The sequence below is a fragment of the Melospiza georgiana genome, chromosome 2, assembly GCF_028018845.1.
Source record: "Melospiza georgiana isolate bMelGeo1 chromosome 2, bMelGeo1.pri, whole genome shotgun sequence".
In the NCBI taxonomy this organism is placed as follows: Eukaryota; Metazoa; Chordata; class Aves; order Passeriformes; family Passerellidae; genus Melospiza; species Melospiza georgiana.
The window spans coordinates 66,857,681-66,876,141 of record NC_080431.1 but is presented as its reverse complement, the minus strand read 5'-3'; the positions used below and the strand labels follow the sequence as shown (position 1 = coordinate 66,876,141).

The window sequence follows — 18,461 nt, the reverse complement described above, 5'->3', positions numbered from 1 at the left end:
CCTGACAAAACTGCTTTGGGTCCAGGACAGCTCAGTTTATTTATGAACTCAAAGTCCAATTTCAGCTGGGAGGGCCCCTTAAAGGTCTGTCCTCCTTGCAAGGACATCCTAGACCCATCCAGAGACGCCCTGATTTTGCTTTGCAGCCTCATGCCAGTGAGCTCAAAGGTGGTCCTTAGGAAGTGCTTTGCAAACTTTCACTTGGCACTCACCTGCAGATCTCATTTTCGGGTTCCTCCAGCCCAAACTGATTATCAAAAGCCAGCTGGATCCTGGTGCTCTCTGGGGAGTGGAGGCGCCACGTGAGCAGGAGGTTCCTGGGGTAGCTGCTGGGGAAGCGAGGACTGTGGATGCAGCCGTTCCCTGCCACGCTGATGGTCTCCTCCTTTCGGTACAAGTCTGTGAGGTGATTGCTCTCTGTTAGTAGTCACAACTTGTAGAAATTAGTATGTTGCTCCAGTTACAGGAAGGCAAAAAACACAACAGTTTATAACACAGCACAATTATTATTAGCATTTCAAGTCTATAAAATGTTGGGTCTAGGAGCAGTTATTATTAAATGGGAAGTACACTGTATTTTCTCTTTATTCAATCCCCTATTAAACAGTAAGAACAACAGAACTCAAGTATAAAGACTCTTTATTTTACAAGAAATGTACAATTATTTTTTTACATTTATATTGATTATGTAAGTTCATTCTCACCACTTTGGTTTTAAAACAGAATTAAACTTTAATAAAATCTTGAGAACAATGAAGGAAGAAAGACTGAAATGAAAAATGTAAATATTCCTGCTTCCCAAATTTTGTGCTCTGGGGAGCAATGCCCTCTGAACAAAAGCAGCAATGAAGGACTGCAGGAAAGTGAGTATGGGTGAATTTATATTTCTTTACTGTGCTTAAGTATTTCCTCCCAGAAACATGTATGATTTTAAAATCATGTTTTTATTTATATGGTTTGAACCATTTTCTGCCTATGGTCTGTTTACTCAAACAGCTACTCCATGCTTATACCAATGTAAATGAGGCCAGATCCTATCCCATCAACCATCTTACTCAGCAACTTCAAGACAAATAGTCAAGCCTTCACTTAATTAAAATTCCACAATTTTTGGTGAACAGATATTCAATTGTTCCTAAAGTTCACTTTTACCAAGGTAAATCCTCCACTGCTATAAATCCATGGCTCCAAGGATTACAGGAACTGTGTCAAGATCCAGATCTCTAAACGCCAAAATGCCTTCTCAGTTGCACGGTGCACTTGCACTGCCCAGCTGTTTCTGATACTGGAATTTGGGTCATTTTGCATCAAAGAACTGCAAACAACCATTCTTCTGTGCATTGACAACTTTAGTATGGGGAAATTTTGAGGATCAGAAGGCTCCAAGGCAACATTCAGATGACAGCAGGTTTCAGTTCCCGGTCAAGACATGCATCTCTGAGCCTCCACCTGTAGGTCAGCTACCTGTGGTCCATCCTCACATGATGTATGGGGATCTACATGAATTTGGACACATGTTTTCATGTAAACACACACACTCTGGTGTCTTTATCCTAAACTGAACATCATTCCACACTGCTGAATGCCACATCAACCTCCAGTTCCACTGCAAGCAACAGAAATAGAAAACTGGTTCCTTCTCCTGAATCTGGCTACTGAGGAAGAACAAATGGGGGAAAGTACCTCCACCAGGCCACTCTGCGAATGCTGGAAATACAAAACCAAAGCAAAGAGCCGTAGCCATCTGTCACACACACTAATCTAAGTCTTCACTTTTAAAATAAAATCTAATGTGTGACTGAATTTTTCTAAGTTCTTTATATGAAATAAATATACTTGTTTTATAAATGCTCATTGAAAAGAAGAATCCAGACAAACAGTACAAACTTCTTGATTAGTACATCTATTTTTTAGGTTGCTTTTCACTGGTTTCTGGCTGTAAATACCTCCCTGCATGCAGCTGTAAACAAAGCACAGTTGTCTAACCATTCATTGTACTCTTCTGACAGCACAGTAATTCTAGCTTCCAAACAACCTGAAACTCAGAAGAAAAAAGTCTATGTTTCTTATAAAACTATCTCCATAGACCTAACTGTGACATCTTTCTAAGATGCTTTCACACTCTAAGCCACCCTTTCTAAGCAAACACAGCCCTAGTTCAAAAAGTGCAGAACTAGTCAGTTTTGTTTCGTTCTGCTTTAACCAAACAATTTGCTTTGGAAAAGTGCCAATTTGGTAAAAATAAAGACCACCCACCTATTAGTTTTGTTGCAATTTTCATCAGGGACATCTATGCTGAAGTCTGTTTTGTATTTGCTTTTACTCTAAAAAAGGACAAAAAAGACATCTGTGGGGTTTTTTTCCCCTGATCTGGAATGAAACAAAATGTCCAGCCAACACTACTGAGCTCTTACTGAAATCCTGAGGACCTCTGAACTCTGAAAACACCCAGTACGCTAAGAGGACACTATTTCATGGGACTTTATCCAAAACGTCCAAGAAAAGGGATAAAAATAAACCAGATTTGATGATAACAAATCTAGTTAAAGTTAAAAACAACCATTCCCTAAGTTGGAACAAAAGTTACAGCAGTAAAACATGGCAAAACTCATCCTGTGCCTGACAGTCCATTACTCTTCTTTCTTGAACAGCAAACTACTGTCATTTTCCCTCTGTCACCATGCACTTCACTGCTTCGTTCAATCTGGTTCATGATTCTGAGGGAAAGGTTCCTTTTCCTGGGCAGTCCTAGCAAAGGCTTTACTCTCGTGTTGTCGGCTGCTGAAATTAAGAGTTCTGGGGACAGTATCTCTGAAATGTGCTCATACACATACCCCCAAACAAAACATCTGTGCACACAGCACACCAACTGAGAATGAGCACTATTTTCTCTCTTGTACGTCAAGAAGAGGGTCTGTCACAGCTTTTCATTTAAATTAAACTCTGAATCGTGCAGACTGCAGTGCCCTGCCTGCAAGGCAGTCACACCTGACCAAGACCAGTGCTGAAATGTCACGGCTGGCACAGCTCTGCAGTATCCAAGTTTTACAGGTACATGAAGCAATAGAGCGGCACGTGTTATGAAGTTTATAAATCAAAGCACAGTGACTTGTTATTTCCACCATGGTAAATACGGCAATTATAAAGTCATTGTAGAGGAAAGGCTGCAGAGAAGCATGGGGAGAAAATTCTCACTGTAGTAAAATAAGGGATATTCAAATATTCCACTCTGAGGAAAAGCCCTCTCCGTAATGGAATAAAGTATGTTTTATAAGAATGGCCATAAATACTGTTTCTATAGCCCACATGGTATGAAATCTAAAGCTATTCAGAGCCCTCATGTGATGCTGGAGCAGACTCTTCAGGAGCTCTGAAACAGCCTGATTCCCTCTCACCCTCCTCACCATGCACCAAATTACAACCTGAAGTGGTGTAGCCAGCACTGTAATCAAACACCACAGAATTTTCTAAGGTGATTTTCATTAGGATTTCACAGATAGAACACAGTCAACACAGAGTTGCTCCCAGGAGGTTGGCTTCACATGAATCATCAAGCATCTGGGAAACAGCCCGAGGAGATGTGAGCAACTCTCACACCTTTTGTATCAACAAATCTATGAGACTAAAATAAGACCTTTCCAGGCAGGCAAGTATTGTCCTCATCAGATACACTGGGGGAGCTCATGGAAATCACACATTCACCAAGGGAAAAGTTGGGATAAAACCCACTTAATAAAAGGCATAGGCAAAGGAAAAGACAGTGTGTCTTTCAAGGCACTGAACTGTCCCATGCTGTAACACAACACAATGCAGCACTACTCCGTGTCCTGGATGTCACATTCTAACTGTATTCCATAATGCTTTATGGGAGTAAATAAAACACGACAGCACATAATGCACTGCCTGTCACATTTACTAAAAAGCATATAAAATCATTTCACAACGAATAAAAGCAGGTGCTAAGTCACAAGGCAAAAAGGCCATTTAGGCCATAAACAGGAGGAGGATATTCTAGATGGCAGAAGCCACAAACTCATCCTTGCACTGGGGGAGAAAAACTATCTCATAAGGAAGATGAATGGGAAGGAATCTGGAAGACATCCTTTTCAGTGAGGCAATTCCCTGTAGAGAGTCTGAGCTGATTGTGAAGCAGCTTGCTCTATATTTTATTAATCTGAACTAATCTCTCCTTTTTTTCCCCCCTCTTAATTCTTTCGCAACCACAAATTTTAAACATAATGGCATACATGATAGTCCAGCTGTCCAAATTAGAGGAGCTCCCATTTAAATGCTCAAGGCAACTGCATTTTCCAAAGTGTTTGCCTTCCTACCCTGAAAGGAGTGCAGCTGGGTGTCAGAGAGGGAACTGGGATGTACAGTTTAATATTCAGGAAAATGTGCTTGTCTCAAGACAGGCCTCACCATGCATGCCCAGTGCATCCAATGTTTCCCATTCCCAGTGAGGCCATGCTGCAGGAGCAGCAAGAATCAGAAAGATGAATTTCATCCCGTGTTTTCTCTGGATGCCTGCACTTCCTTGTGACCTTTAGCAACACATCAACACTTCCCTCTTAAAGCTACTCCTCCTAGTCATGACATGCCTATTCCTATAGACAGAAGTCTGCTTGTAACATCATCATCATTCAACAGGCAATGAAGTCCTTCACTAAAAAAATGGTAATAATAATTTCAAAAATCCCAACCAATCTAAAAGGCAATTTCTAACTGATAATAGCTAATCTGACATCTGTTCTGTGATATATCCAGCAAGAAGAGTCTGTAAGTGTCAATTCCTTTTGAAAGAAGAAGAATTGAGAAAATGACCTTGTCTAAGGACCTAAGCAACAATATGGAATACTTAGTTCCACCCTTCTAAGGTTTCTGAATTTCAACACTTCCCACATTTCCTAAGGTGTTGTTTTGTTTCTAAGTTTGCTTCTGTCTTTCTTCCCCTTGGGAAAGTTGGTCAACCAACTTTGATACAGCAGTAAAGGCTGAAAAAATACCATATTCTGAATATATTATGACAAGAAATACACCCTCTGAAATGTCATGGAGCACAACCTCATGAGCTCATCCCTCTGGTACAGCTGAGGAGAGAGTTTCTGAGAACCGTGGTGAAGTTCATTTTATTACTTATGAAAGTATTTGTTATTTCAGGAACGGACCTTGGGATTTTGCACATGGGGGTTTTCCAGATATAACTCTGCTCCCCCACTGCTGTTGTCTTAAAAAAAAAAAAAAAAATAAATACAGCAGTCAGTGGTTTGCCACCAGTTTTTAAACAAATGAGATAACCTTCAGGGAGAATAATAGCTCTTCAGCTCCTCCAGTTGAAAATTAGCCTGATCTACATAGCTGAATCTACAGAGAAAGAACAGTAAAACACTTTTGAATCCAGACCACAAATCAGCTCATCTCAGGGACAGGAATGTCAAGCGAGTTGTATTTATGGTAGCCTGTTTAGGCAGTCACTGGCTTTTTTTTTACTCCCCACTCTCCTGCAATAAGCAGAAACTTTGTTATCCATAAGGTTCAACGTAAATCAAATGAAAAGATGACACGGTTCATTGTAAAAATAGTGTATGCCATAGCTGGTCACAACTTGTTGGGAAGACGTAAAACTGTAAGATCGTTTTCCTTGTTAAAAAAAGAGGTTTTTTTGGATTTGCTCTTTTATTTTTTGTGAGTTTGTTTGTTTAAATGGATATAAACGATAAACTGAATCCTAGACAGTGAACACAACATCACACCTCTGCTTTCTAATGCAGAATATAATCCTATATGGTAGTACCAGTCCTAGACATCTCTGTCCTTTTAATGACAGAGGCCAAACTCATGCAAGTCAGCTCTGCTCCCATCACTATTCACCAGCAGTTCTCCAAGAAGGCAAACCAAAGGAGGGAAAGGATTGGGATGCTCAGTGATAAAACAGGTATAGCACACTCCCAGCCAGCTAAAAGACCCGAACTGTCTCTTATAGAGGCAGTAAACTGAGAAACAGCCAATCCGGTATAAGGACGTGTATGTAGGAGTACATTAAGGCAGTGGATCCATTCAAAACATCACTTCAAGTTGCTTTCAGCTTTATACAACTTCAATAACCCCATTTATTTCAAGAACACAACAAACCCATAGTTAAGCCCATACTTAAGGAGTTTGCTGCATCAAGACCCAAAAAAAGAGAACAGCATTTTAACACCACCTAACATCTTACTTACCACCCAGTAAATGAGCAATTAAAAAGTGAACCTAAATCCCATGGGAGCTGATGAAAGACTATCAACTTGGCTGGTTTGCCACTGGAGTTCAAAGAAGGTACCTGCTCTTTCTCTTATTAACAGGCCTCCTCTTTTTATCAGGAGCAGGAAAGATACTCCAAGCAACATCACAGTTCAAATCTAAAGCACAACCTGTTCTGTCACAGAGGTAATATCAAAAGATGCTCTGTGCATGTTCAGCTAAATTCAGACCTCACATGTAATCTGCTCACTCCAAGTCCCTGAGCTGTGTATAGATCTTTGCTAGAAGAATATATCCATAGAGGATTTATAAAAGAAACAAAATTGAGCTTTAGTTGAAAGAAACAAGATTAGTCAGGGCACAACACCAGTACAGAAGGTATCAAAGAATGAAAACACTCCAGACACCTAAAATTCAATTCAGAGCTATCATCCATTTAGTAATAGAAGGGTTAGTAGTCTGCCTGTGGTTCAGTGCAGAGCAACCCCACTAGTCTTGGTGGTACACAATCTGTGGTTGAACATGACCTCAGCAAAGACCACTTATGAGAATAGTAAATGAGCAATTGATAAGGAAGTCCAGGCATATAATTCAAAGAGACAGCCTGCCTCTATGCTTCTCACTGTAATAAGCATAGTTTTATTTGCAGTTAACAGTATTATTTTCCCTGTGAAATGGTCACCACCATAATTGCATTTTGCATACAGAACTGAAAAATAGTCCTGAAATGAAGAACAGACAGGACTGCATTTTGGTGGGGTGAAGGCCCTCCTTTTGTCTGCTGCAGTGGAGGCCTCACCAGACTTCCACAGATGAATGCTGAGAAAACAACTCCTTAATTATGTTTGCAAAGATACCAAACTCAGAGCAGTTTGCTTTTAGCAGCGACTTGTATTACTTGCTTTTATTTGACTTCTTGATAGAGATTTTCTTCTACACAAAAGAACACCCTGAATGTGTTATAGTAATGCAAAAGTGTCTTTAGAAAAGTAACATATGTTAGGCAAACATATAAAACACTTTGCTAACTGCTAGCTCTTTCATGATGAGTGGTAGTGTTGCAATGCACCTCTGCTGGACTCTTAAATCAACAGCAAACTGAAGGTTTGTATATTTATATATTTTTTTCCTTGGAATTTCATAAGTATGAAAGAAGAAAATGTGTGTATCAAGAATGTGTAGCTCTAATAATGTGCAGTAAGACTAATGCATATATCCTCATGATTGTGAGCATAAAAACACATAAAACCTTGAGAAACAGTGAGGAAAAAAATACAGAAGGAAATGGTTCTCCTGGTGCTCCAAAGAGCTTAAGGGAAACATGATAACTAAAGCAGATGTTTGCAGTGAGTGCCAACATCTTTCCAAGAAGGCTGGTACATAAAACTCGTGTAGTGCCTTGGAGAAGATGGTGCCATTAGAGACACAATTGCTATTAAACACGAATACCAACACTGGACATTGGCTCATAACGTTTTGCAAAGAAACAGCAAACTGTGAACTTAGACACTCTGAATTTTCCTGTTTGGGCATTGGCTTCAAGAAACTAGACCTTTATGGGAAGCTTCCTTCAAATTCTCCTGAAAATATATATTCATATATATACAAAAATATATTCCTTTTCCATTTTCCCTTCATTATTTTCTAGTTTTTTACAACCAAACAAAAACTTTTTGCCTCATAAATCTGGCATAGCTCAAGTCTTAAAAGAGAATTTGTTTTAAAATACTGTTTTAGAAACTGTTTCACTCAAGCACTTCTATGTCTGAACAAGACATGGAATTTTTTTACAGAAAAAAAAATGCTGATAGAAGGAAAAAGAAAATCCAATCAAAAGGGGAAAGTCTTCTCATGTTGAACATATTGTAGCAGATAGATAGGCAATTACAGAGTGGAGGTCACATGTTGGGACATTAGGCAGTAGAAGGAGATCTGTTCCATAAGACAAATCAAGGCAATTTTCTCTTGTGATGTGATGTTTCCTTACCCTCCATGTCAGCACTGAAGATCTAAAATCTCTGAAAGGGAGTGAAAGGTCACTTCTTACAATGGAAAGTGTGGCAAAAGTATTCTAACAGACAACCTTTCCTTGGACTCCATTTGCCATGGGCATATTTATTTGTCTCTTAGAGTGCACACACCAACCAACTGCACAAAGATAAAAGCTTGTGGGGATACTTCAGTCCCTTTAAGGCAGGTGAACTAAATACCTAATAGCATAAAGTTACCTTAATCTTTTTCTAAAAAAGGCAGATCTCAATTCATTAAAGTATGATTGTTAGTAGTCTGTTCCTTTTTGTAGAGTAGCCTAACAGCTAAAAAATGAACTCCATTCTCAAAATCAGGACACAACTTAATCTCCTCCAAGGAAACAGAAGCCTGTGTTGCGATTCTTCTAATTGCTCAAGAAAACTCAGACCACTTCTGTCTCCTCTCAAGAGACAGATAGGTTCTGGATATTGCTTCAAAGATGGCTTGTCCATTTTCCAAGGAATGGATAGAGGTAAAATCCAGGAAAAATTCTTGGCGCAAGGAATAGGACTCCAGATTAAGCCAAAAATTAAAGGCCCAGCAGCTTTTCTACTTTCTGCTCCAAGGCACTCTGTCATCAGTCACTGACAGTTCAGACCAGAGCAGAGCACACCACAGCCTATTTTTTGCCCCCGTGTCTCAGTTTTCTTGTGCTGAAAACCACAGCACTGGTGCAAGGAGAGCAGAAGACATTGAGATATTTTCCGGGAATGAAGGCAGAATATGAGCAGGGCCACCGGCGCGGCTTTACATCATTTAGATAAAACCCATGTTGAGAAACAAAATTCCCAGTCCGGAAAGTAAATTAAGTCATGCGTTCTGAAAGTACTGAGAACTTGAAGTGCGGGGGATCTTTTCTGTAAGTGCTTAGGATTTTCTCTGGAGGTTTGGCATCAGAATGCTGCAGAGCTGTCATGTGGATAGATACTGCAATTCAACGAAGTTTCCAGGCACATAAAATTCTTGGCTATGGCTTTCTTTTGTTGTTATGATCTTGCACCAAAGGATCATCTAGACATTTCCTTAGTTCTTCACCTAGGAACAAAACTACACATGGTTGGAGTGCAGGAGAGCTCATTCACTGCCAATATTTAGGGACCAGCGGCTGGGAAGATGATACTGGTGCATATCAGCATAGCCCACAATCTCAGGAGCTGCTATACCATGGGCAGCAATCATCTATCATACCAGTACAGACACATCCTGACCACCATAAGCCAAAACTAAAACTGGAAAAAGAGCTATCTCCAAAGGTTTGATTTACACACCTCAGCTTCCCAAGCCCTTTCTGGAAATACAGCTGTTTGGCTCATTACCAAGAGGAAGTTATTGGAAACATTCTTTCTAGAGTGTATGGGGGGATGTTGATGGAAAAAAAGGAAAAGCCTAACTTACTCTTAGGTTTCTTAAGTTAGAGGCACAACAGATTCTACGTGAGCAGATGAAAGCACACTGAAACCTGTCTGGAGGCAATGATAACCAGAACTTTGCTAAGACTCCACGGGGAGCAGACATTATGTATCTTTATGCTCTGAGCAGGGCTGAGTATACCACTGGCAAATCAGGATGTAATTAAATAATCCTTCACTTTCATAGACCTTCAATGAACTCTCACTTTTAAATGGAAAGCTGAGTCCCCTGTGCAGCTGCACTGGAGACAAAGCCAAACTTCAAAGTCATCTTTGACTGTGGATTCAGTGAAATGTTTGACTAAAAGAAGAATGCAGCAGTGACGATGAAAAATTCAGCCAGCTTTGGGTACAGATCTCACCAGCAGGAACACAAAGGGACACATTTCACTCCTCCAGCTTTCAGAAGACACATGAGATGACTCAAGGGTAACCAGTAGGCACAACCAGCACCCCTTCACATTAAAGCTTCCAGAGAGACACGGTGAACCAACCAAACCCAGTTTGCCCCCACCTAGCTGAAAGCATAATACTGAGGAAAACTGCCTGTAGATATCACAGCAGAGGATTTAAGGGAGCAATCTCAGGTTCTGCTTTACTCTTCCTGATGTAGATTGCACAGCAAAAAAGGAGAGATGCACACAGTGGTGGTATTCACGTGTCTGCACAGCAGGTAGGACTTGGATGCTTGGCTGAGGCATGACCAGAATAGGTCCCCGAGAGGCTGTGAAACCCAAGAGATCAACACCAAGCCACCGAGGCTTGCAGCCTGCAGGTGAGAAGGCCTAACCTCCATCTGTTTTAGAAGGGGAGGTCAGAGGGGACTATTTTGCTCCTGTGTCACCCCAGTTCCGTGCTGATAGTGATGCTGCACATCTGGGTGAACACCATGTGCTGAGGTCCTGTCTGTTCAGAGGGCACAGCTGCGTGTATTAAACACAGCTCCGAGCAGCTGTTTGGCAAAGAGGAGCCAGATAAGAGGCTTATGTAAGGGAGATAAAAAGGGTGAGCAAGTCCAGTAAATACAGTACTCTCACATCATTTCATTAACACTCTGTATCAGAGCTATTGAAGGGAGACAGGGACATATTGCACCATTTCCTGCAAAAACTGTTTTCCACACTATTGCTTGAAATGCATAAGGATACCTTGGCACTCTTTGGACTACCCAAACAAATGGCTTCCACTCAATTGGCTTTGCATATTTTTTTGGCATCTAGAATTACAGTCCAGTAAGACAAAAAAACCATCTCTACTTGTAACAGCAATGGAATATACTATGTGAGAAAAATGTTTTCGTTCATGTGTTTGACACAAGAAAGAAAAAAAATAAATCTTGGAATAACAAATATGAAAGCTGGATTAATGACAAATTTGGTGTCAAAACTGTGTTTTTCTGATATCTATTTATTGGCAAGAATTCCAGAGACCACTCTTTTTCTTGTTTGAACATCCAACCTGTTTCATTTATTCGTCCTTAGTTTCTCTCAGTCTTTTCTATGGAAGTCATGGAAGAAAAGTCCATCAAAGGATGAAAATTTAAACCTTTCTTGATTTAGAGACTTCAGAAGTCCTACTTTACAGCAGACACTCTAGATAACATAGCAGCAACCATTTTTGGATTCCCTGGGGTGAAATGTTCTGGGTCTTTTTATAGTTTAGACTGTAAATAAGAAAATAACACAAGTATGACCTTAAATAACATCTAGTATAAACTATAATTAAGTAACTGACAACTCTGGTAAATGACAGCTTCATTGTATGTTACTAAAATCAGGTTTGAGACGTTTAAGTATTTAGTACTACTGTCCTATCATTTGCTGGCCTATGTACTGATTTACTTTATTTAGAGTGGTTCATTTTTTGCATTTTCAAGGCGCTCCCCATCTCACAACAGCTCCATCTTTCTCAGTCCTTCATTTCTCATTTGCTACTAAAACAAAGCTCCCGCCTGGCAAACCTCATGAGCTGTTACAGACACTGATACACTGCATGACCGGCCATTTCTGCTCACTGCTCACAGCAGCACTGGGCAGCTGCAAGGACCAGTGAGATGCTGGACTCGGCTACAGTGGTAGGGGAGGGGAGCAGACACCAGCTAAGGGAGGCTCCAAGAGCACTGGTGGAATCACAGCAAGACATTCCATGCCACCTCCTTCCCACACAGCAGATTTGCCAGCCCAGTCTTTGCCCTTTCATTGCCCAAAACGAGGGGCAGTGTTTCAGAGCCATCGCTCTCACTGCGCTCCACAGGGGCATCACGGGCTATGGACACGATGGAGTATGCAATGCCACAGGCTGCCCACATACCTGCACTTCTCTCAATTACAGGTCTACAGGAGATTTTTAAGCCCACACTGACATATGCAAACACTACCATGATTTGTGCAGCACATATTTGCCAAAGAGAAGGCAATCTTCCCTCTCTCTCTCTCTCTCTCTCTTCTTCCCTCCCTCCCTCCCTCCCTGCCCAGGAGCAGCACGGGTCAGTCCTGACATGCAGAAGGCGGTGGCATTCCCCAAAAAACATCCAGAGACCCTAAAAGCCCAGCAGAACCCCAGGTTCCCACCAGCTGAGGGTTTGTCTGCTACAGCTGCAAGGTAAAGGCTGAGAGTCCTCCCTGATTCATTCACTTTAATTAAGGGACTGGTGGTCCCCAACCTACCAGTTCAAGTCTAGCCACATACACATTTGCTTGGTTATTTCATACAATAAAGCTTTAAATAAAATGCCTTTCTTTTTTCTTCCTACTTTTTAATGGATGCAGAGAACCATTCTGTCAAGAACAAAACAAATGCCCCACTAAACCCATCTCAATGGACAATTTGTTTCTCCAATGCAGCCTTTAAGTAATAAAGAAAGAATAAACATAACATTCTCCTAAGAAATAAAATGAAAACACTCCAAAAAAACCCTTGCTTGTCTGAGACATACTAAGATGTTAATAAACTCGGCTCAGAAATTTACAAAAGAAGCTTGCTCACCAAATCCATTTTCATAGAGCAGTAAGACAGCCTGGAACCAGACCACCTGCTTGTGTAAATCAGCAGCATCCCTACAGTGATCACAGCTATTTACACCAGCTGAGGATCTGACCAAAGCAGGAGGTGAAAAGGGGAAGAGAAAACTTTAACTTGAGCAGGACCACCAACAATAAGTGCCCAGTGCTGTGATACACTGAACTCATGAGAAATTGAACTTAATTGGCTCACAGGGAAAATTCAAGGTGTGCCTCTCTGACCTATTAAACAGAATTGAAGAACTTATGCATGTTATTTTTTATTTGCAGGTTAAGTTGGGGAAGATTCCTAATTATATCAACATGGACTGAGTTGTTTGATTCAAAGGGAAACATTTGCATTTGTTTTTACGCAAGTATTAATATATTGGGGTTTTTTGTCATTTCCAAATTATCTTCTGTACATAAATGTAATAGCTGAATTCAGTAAAATTTTTGATTTTCATTCACTCTTTACACACCTTTAGTGCTGTTAGAATTTGCTGGCAAATCAGGCCAGCAAGTCAGGCACCCTTGAGAGTCTCACCCACATGCACTGGGGACTCCCATGTGATTCAGGAGAATTTCAGCTCCTCAACCAGTGCAAACCAGTATTGCTCATGTGATCCAAATCAAGCCTTCACCCAGGCAATTGTTCCTATCATGGTTTTTCCTTTCCTGGTCACAAAATTGCCACTACTGCACAGAGCTAAAACGCAGATTTTGAAATAGGAATTTGACATTGAAATACATAGTTTACGACTTAAAAAAACACTCAGATGCGATACCATTTGTGGATCTTTAAAAACTAATGTAATGTCTGTCACTTAGGTAAACACATAGATACTTTCAGGGCCTTATTTCAAAATTCACCTAAAATCTTGTAAATGCCAGATTCATACATACAATACTTAACTTTAGGGATTTTTTTCCTCCCTTTCTTTAATCATCTGAAATATTTCCATATGGCTATAAAAAGACCACTTTTAAAAAAAGCAAGCCCTGAAAGAAATGCTAACTAATCATTAAAAGCCTAGGAATCAATTATATATGTGCTGAGTACTTCACATTCTCCAAATACATGTGGCTGTTTTGTCAAGATGCAGAATTATCAGTCTTTATGTACTATAACAATTAATGAAGAAATCCAAGAGCTGAATCCAAGAGCTCAAAAAAAAAAAAAAAAAAAATTGGAGGAGGTGGTTTCAAAAAGGTCCACTGGCAGCACCATTTTAAAAAAAGAAATATTAACAAAAAAAAATCAACTCAAGCCAACTACAGGTTAGAAAAAGAAAAGAAAAATTTTAAAAAGCAGGGATTTTTTTTCTTAAATGAGAATGAATAGAATGGATATAAAGATCAACTTCTTTCTCCCCCAAAAAGACAAGAGCTCATACACTGCACCAACTGTTGTAGAGAAAAAGGTTTGCAGAGAACAGCTTTCCACCAGAACATAACACATGGCTGATTATGGGGAAGCCAGAAGACTGTATCTTCTCTCAGATACAAAAATTAAGGAGCAGGATACAAAGACTTTCAAGGCAACTGATGCTACCATAAATATCTAAGGTTAGTGAGAGAACATGAAAAAAGTATTTCTCTCTAAATTAAACAGTGGCAGATAAGAGAAGGGAGTTTTCTTGGCTGCTGTAAAAGATATGAGACATGTTAGAGCTATAAATTATTAGCATCATGGTAGCAGCAGAAATATTTTTAACACACAGTTACTTCCTGCAGGCTAAGACCAAGGCTCTGATATGGCAGGTGTTGACAAACAAAATGGGAAAAAGACTGGAGTCCTAGGAGGTCATGTGTTGAAGAGATACCACCAAAGCAATCTAAATTACCTTGGGATTCAGACAAAATCTGCAATTCAGGGAGAGTGGACACTGTACTACTTTATAAGGAGAACCAATACATTTGTCATTACTCATATTATTTGTACTCCAAATTGTGGTTAGATCCAAAAATACCACTTGAGCATCACATTTGTTCTACAATTCTGGCAGAATTGTATTTCTTAACTTCACTGTAAAACTGCCACCTCTCTTAGATATCTGTGAGCATCACAGCTTCTGCAGGTCTTTACTTTCCACCTTCTGTCCCAGCCCACAACCAGGAGATCTCAAAGACAGACTGACTGGACACGAACTACCCCTGATTCTGTGTTTGTAAGAGATCATAGTTATTTTCTGACAGATTACAAAAGCTTTTTATCAGGCATGCCATGGAGCACGCATACTGTGACAGAAGTCAAAATGTTGACAGCGTGAATTTCTCTGCAGGCAGAATTATACATTCACAGCCCTTTTTTTGAGAATCTGCATACACAGCTAAGACATTTCTGCATGTATGCCTCTGGTGATTTTTCTTCCCCCTAGATGAGTACATCTATGATTAAATTAGAATAGTTTTCTACATAGCATTCTTAATGTTTAGACAGATTGATAGAAGAATATATTTTACTCCCATTACTTGAAAAAGCTCTCTTACTGAAAGTAAACAGTGATTACAGAAACCATAAACATTGCTTCATTCAGAATTAAAGCCACTTCAGCTACTTCCTTCGTAGAAACTATGGAACGAAGCAAGGCAGACATGGTGCTGTTACTCCACAGAATCTCCTCACAGCACCGATAATTTTTTAAGTGTCATCATATTTTAACAGGAAGAAATGCAACTATCAGAATAGGGGTGAATCTCAGTATATTTTACTATCCCGCTCACTTCCACTGCCAGGAATGAGAGCAACCAAGAAGACAGAAACTGAAAAACTCCAACCACAATTGAGTAGCACTTAGTTATGAAAGGCTCCCTTGTTATAATATCCTTTAATCTAGATTCTGTTTGATTATTGCAGAAGACACCCAGTGGCTTTAATACATTTTGAACAAAAAATAGAGATTGGGAGAGAAAAAGCCCCATTTTCTTGCCAAGCAGAATTTGAGGAGGATAGTATTAACGAATGTTCACGCAGATTCCTTCTTAAGAAACAATCTTATTCTTCTTGAAACTGTGCTACTTTCATCAGTAACAAGACTGGGCTCCAATTTTTCATTTATGATGGATTTTGTTTCTGTGCTTCTTTTCTCCTCATCCCTGTTTCATAGCTGGGAAAGATGTAAACCATATAAACAGATGGGATTTTGCTACACTAGTTAACATGTTGATCAATCACATCATCTGCTGTGTGAGCCTTCCATCTCCTCCCTCCCCTCCTTTTGCAATCACACAAAAAACCCCAGCAGACTGCTTGTATATCATTGGTCAGGATGACAGGCAACACATTTCTCAATCTGCTTTCCTGTTTGAACACAGTAAGGTCTACAGAAGGTTTTCACACCTAACTAAACCACAGATACACAATACTCTGGAAAAAGCACCCCGCTGGTTCCTGCTGCGCAGCGTACAGTGCAGGACAGACAGACGTGCCCACAGCCTCCTGGAAGCCTTCCTCCTGGGCTGGCAGGGGAGCACGCCGCATCTGCCTGGGGACACCTTCAGTGACAACACGTCTCTCCATGACATGGCTGCTGCTCTCAAAATGCATCATGGCAGCAACCTGCAGTCCTCAGGATTCAAGGCGTTTCCTGAGCTAGGCACCATATGGTTACATAAAACCCTTCTGCAAAAGCTGCTGTGATGACAACTGGCAGGACAGGAAAAGAACTGGAGATGGAGCACAAAAACCAGGTAAGTGCAACAATGACAAGTAAGAGAAAAACATGTAAAAAGCAAGTCATATCCACATCCGTTACTAATTATATGCCCATCATTTTTCAGAAAAACACTATGTGGTCTGAGGGTAGAAAAGGAAGTTCGCGAGAAAAATTAACATTTTTAGTTAGACTAATTGAATTGGCTTAAAAAGAAAAAAATCAGAATGCCTTTGGGCGCACAGGATTTTCACTGATCCTCTCTGGTTTTGTGTCTGGGTCCCACTGGCGAAGTTTAGAAGTGGATTTTTTTTAAGATCTCCCTTCTTCTCATGCCAGACTGGGGAGTGCACGAAGGGCAGACGAAGCACACTCTCCAGACCACTAGGACCAGAGCTTTTCTCCTGGAAGTGAAAAGCTTGAGGAAAATGGAGAAGAGCTAAACCACTCCTGACTTAAACAACAGGCTTCCTTACTGCATGCCAGTGAGAGGCCCGGGCTGGACTCCATGTTTTAGCAAAACTCGTAAGTAGAATCATACCTACTTTATTGTAAGAATTTTTAGCAGTAATTAACACACAGAGATTGCAAAGCTCTTCTAGGCGCACTGATGCTGTTGTTCTCTAAAGAGGCTCAGGAAGACATCACACTGTTCCCTGCCTTAAAAACTGCTAATAACAGCAGGCTTTAATTCTGAAGTGCATTCAGAGCACATGGGGGAGCAAAATCAATGCTTGGTTAAACAGATCAAGGAAAACAACTCCTTGGCAAGGTAACTGTGTTTCTCAGACTCCTATGTGCCCTGTTCAAATGCTACTAAAGTCAAAGAAAAACTCCCCAGGGAATTTGACAGATGAAAAAAACAAGGAAAAAAAATCAAATCCAAATCCAAAACCTTGACCAAAGCACATTTAAAATCCAGTCACAATACGCCTCATATTCTCTGAACCCAAGTGTTTTAGTATGAGAATCAGATTAAGGTGCACAGATTAAGGAATCAGATTAAGGTCCCTTCAGTTGGTTCACATATTAGTGAGAGAATTGTGCCAACCATCAAGATTTCAACAGAAATATCACTTCTGTTTAACATTATCTGAAAGAGCTATAGCTTCTAATATTGAAACATCAAAGGAACTGAATGTATCCCAGCAAAACTATTCATCTTTAAAGGCAGAATAAAGCAAATATTTTCAACACAATGAGAGACTGAAGATTTCTCTGCATTATCTTACTATTGTTCAATAATCTGTGTCCATTCAGGGGTTGCAGCACATGCTTAAAATATTGAAGAAAAAGAAATTGTATTCCAGCCATGGCAACAGTATAGATGCAATCGACTCTTGACTTTGATTCTTTTGGAGGAAAAAGGCTGAAAAATGGGGCTGTACTGATGGTAAAAGCAGTGCAAAAGTAGTTAAGAGAAAGACAGGAAGAAAAAATGCTAACGTTTCCCTTTCAAAGTGACATCTGATCTGGAATACAAAGGTTCAATTATTGTTTAGAAAGCTGTGTTCTCAACAGACATTTTCCTAAACCTGTAAAGGAAAAACACTCCAGCATTACATCAATAACTTTTATTTCAACTTTTTTTTAAATTTTTGTGAATAATTTACCACTAGAAAGTGATTGCTAAAAACATATATTAATATCAAAATTTCTTTTAAAAACTTCCAAGCCTTTCCTTAAAAAAATACATAGAATACAGGCAAAGAAATTAAAGAGAAGCCGTGGACAGAATTCATAATATCAAAAATTACTCATCTTGCATAAGCATTATGCACCCTGTAAGAAGAAGAACTTGCTCCTCTTCAGAATACAATTGTTTTGTGCAATACTCATTTGTTTCTGCTAAAGAAAAAACATGGGCAACACTACTTTGGTCTTCTTCGCCACCAAAATGTGAAAATCTTATGCCTACTGTAGTCTTACAAGTACTTGTGACTGGATTCAAATAATTCAGAACATTTTTCTTACAACAATCAGGCTTTCCTGCAACATTTTTAATTACATTTTCTATGTCTAGATATTGCAATTACATTAGAGAAAGAGACTCAGAACTGACCAGGGACCCAAGATCTGAACCTGATGCACTCTCTCCTGCACTGTTTGCTTCAGGGAAGTCA

At 39.9% G+C, this 18,461-nt stretch overlaps 1 protein-coding gene across 4 annotated transcripts in view; it reads right to left on the bottom strand.

Annotated features, from left to right (window-relative positions):
• The window catches only part of PDGFD (platelet derived growth factor D), a 137,589-nt gene that overhangs the window by 58,226 nt on the left and 60,902 nt on the right, over positions 1-18,461 (bottom strand). For 2 of the 4 annotated variants that reach the window (XM_058045207.1, XM_058045209.1), the window contains exon 2: positions 213-417. In XM_058045207.1, the coding sequence (XP_057901190.1) occupies positions 213-417 (205 nt within the window). The remainder of the gene's footprint in view (positions 1-212; positions 418-18,461) is intronic. The other 2 variants (XM_058045208.1, XM_058045210.1) reach the window with 1 other exon arrangement.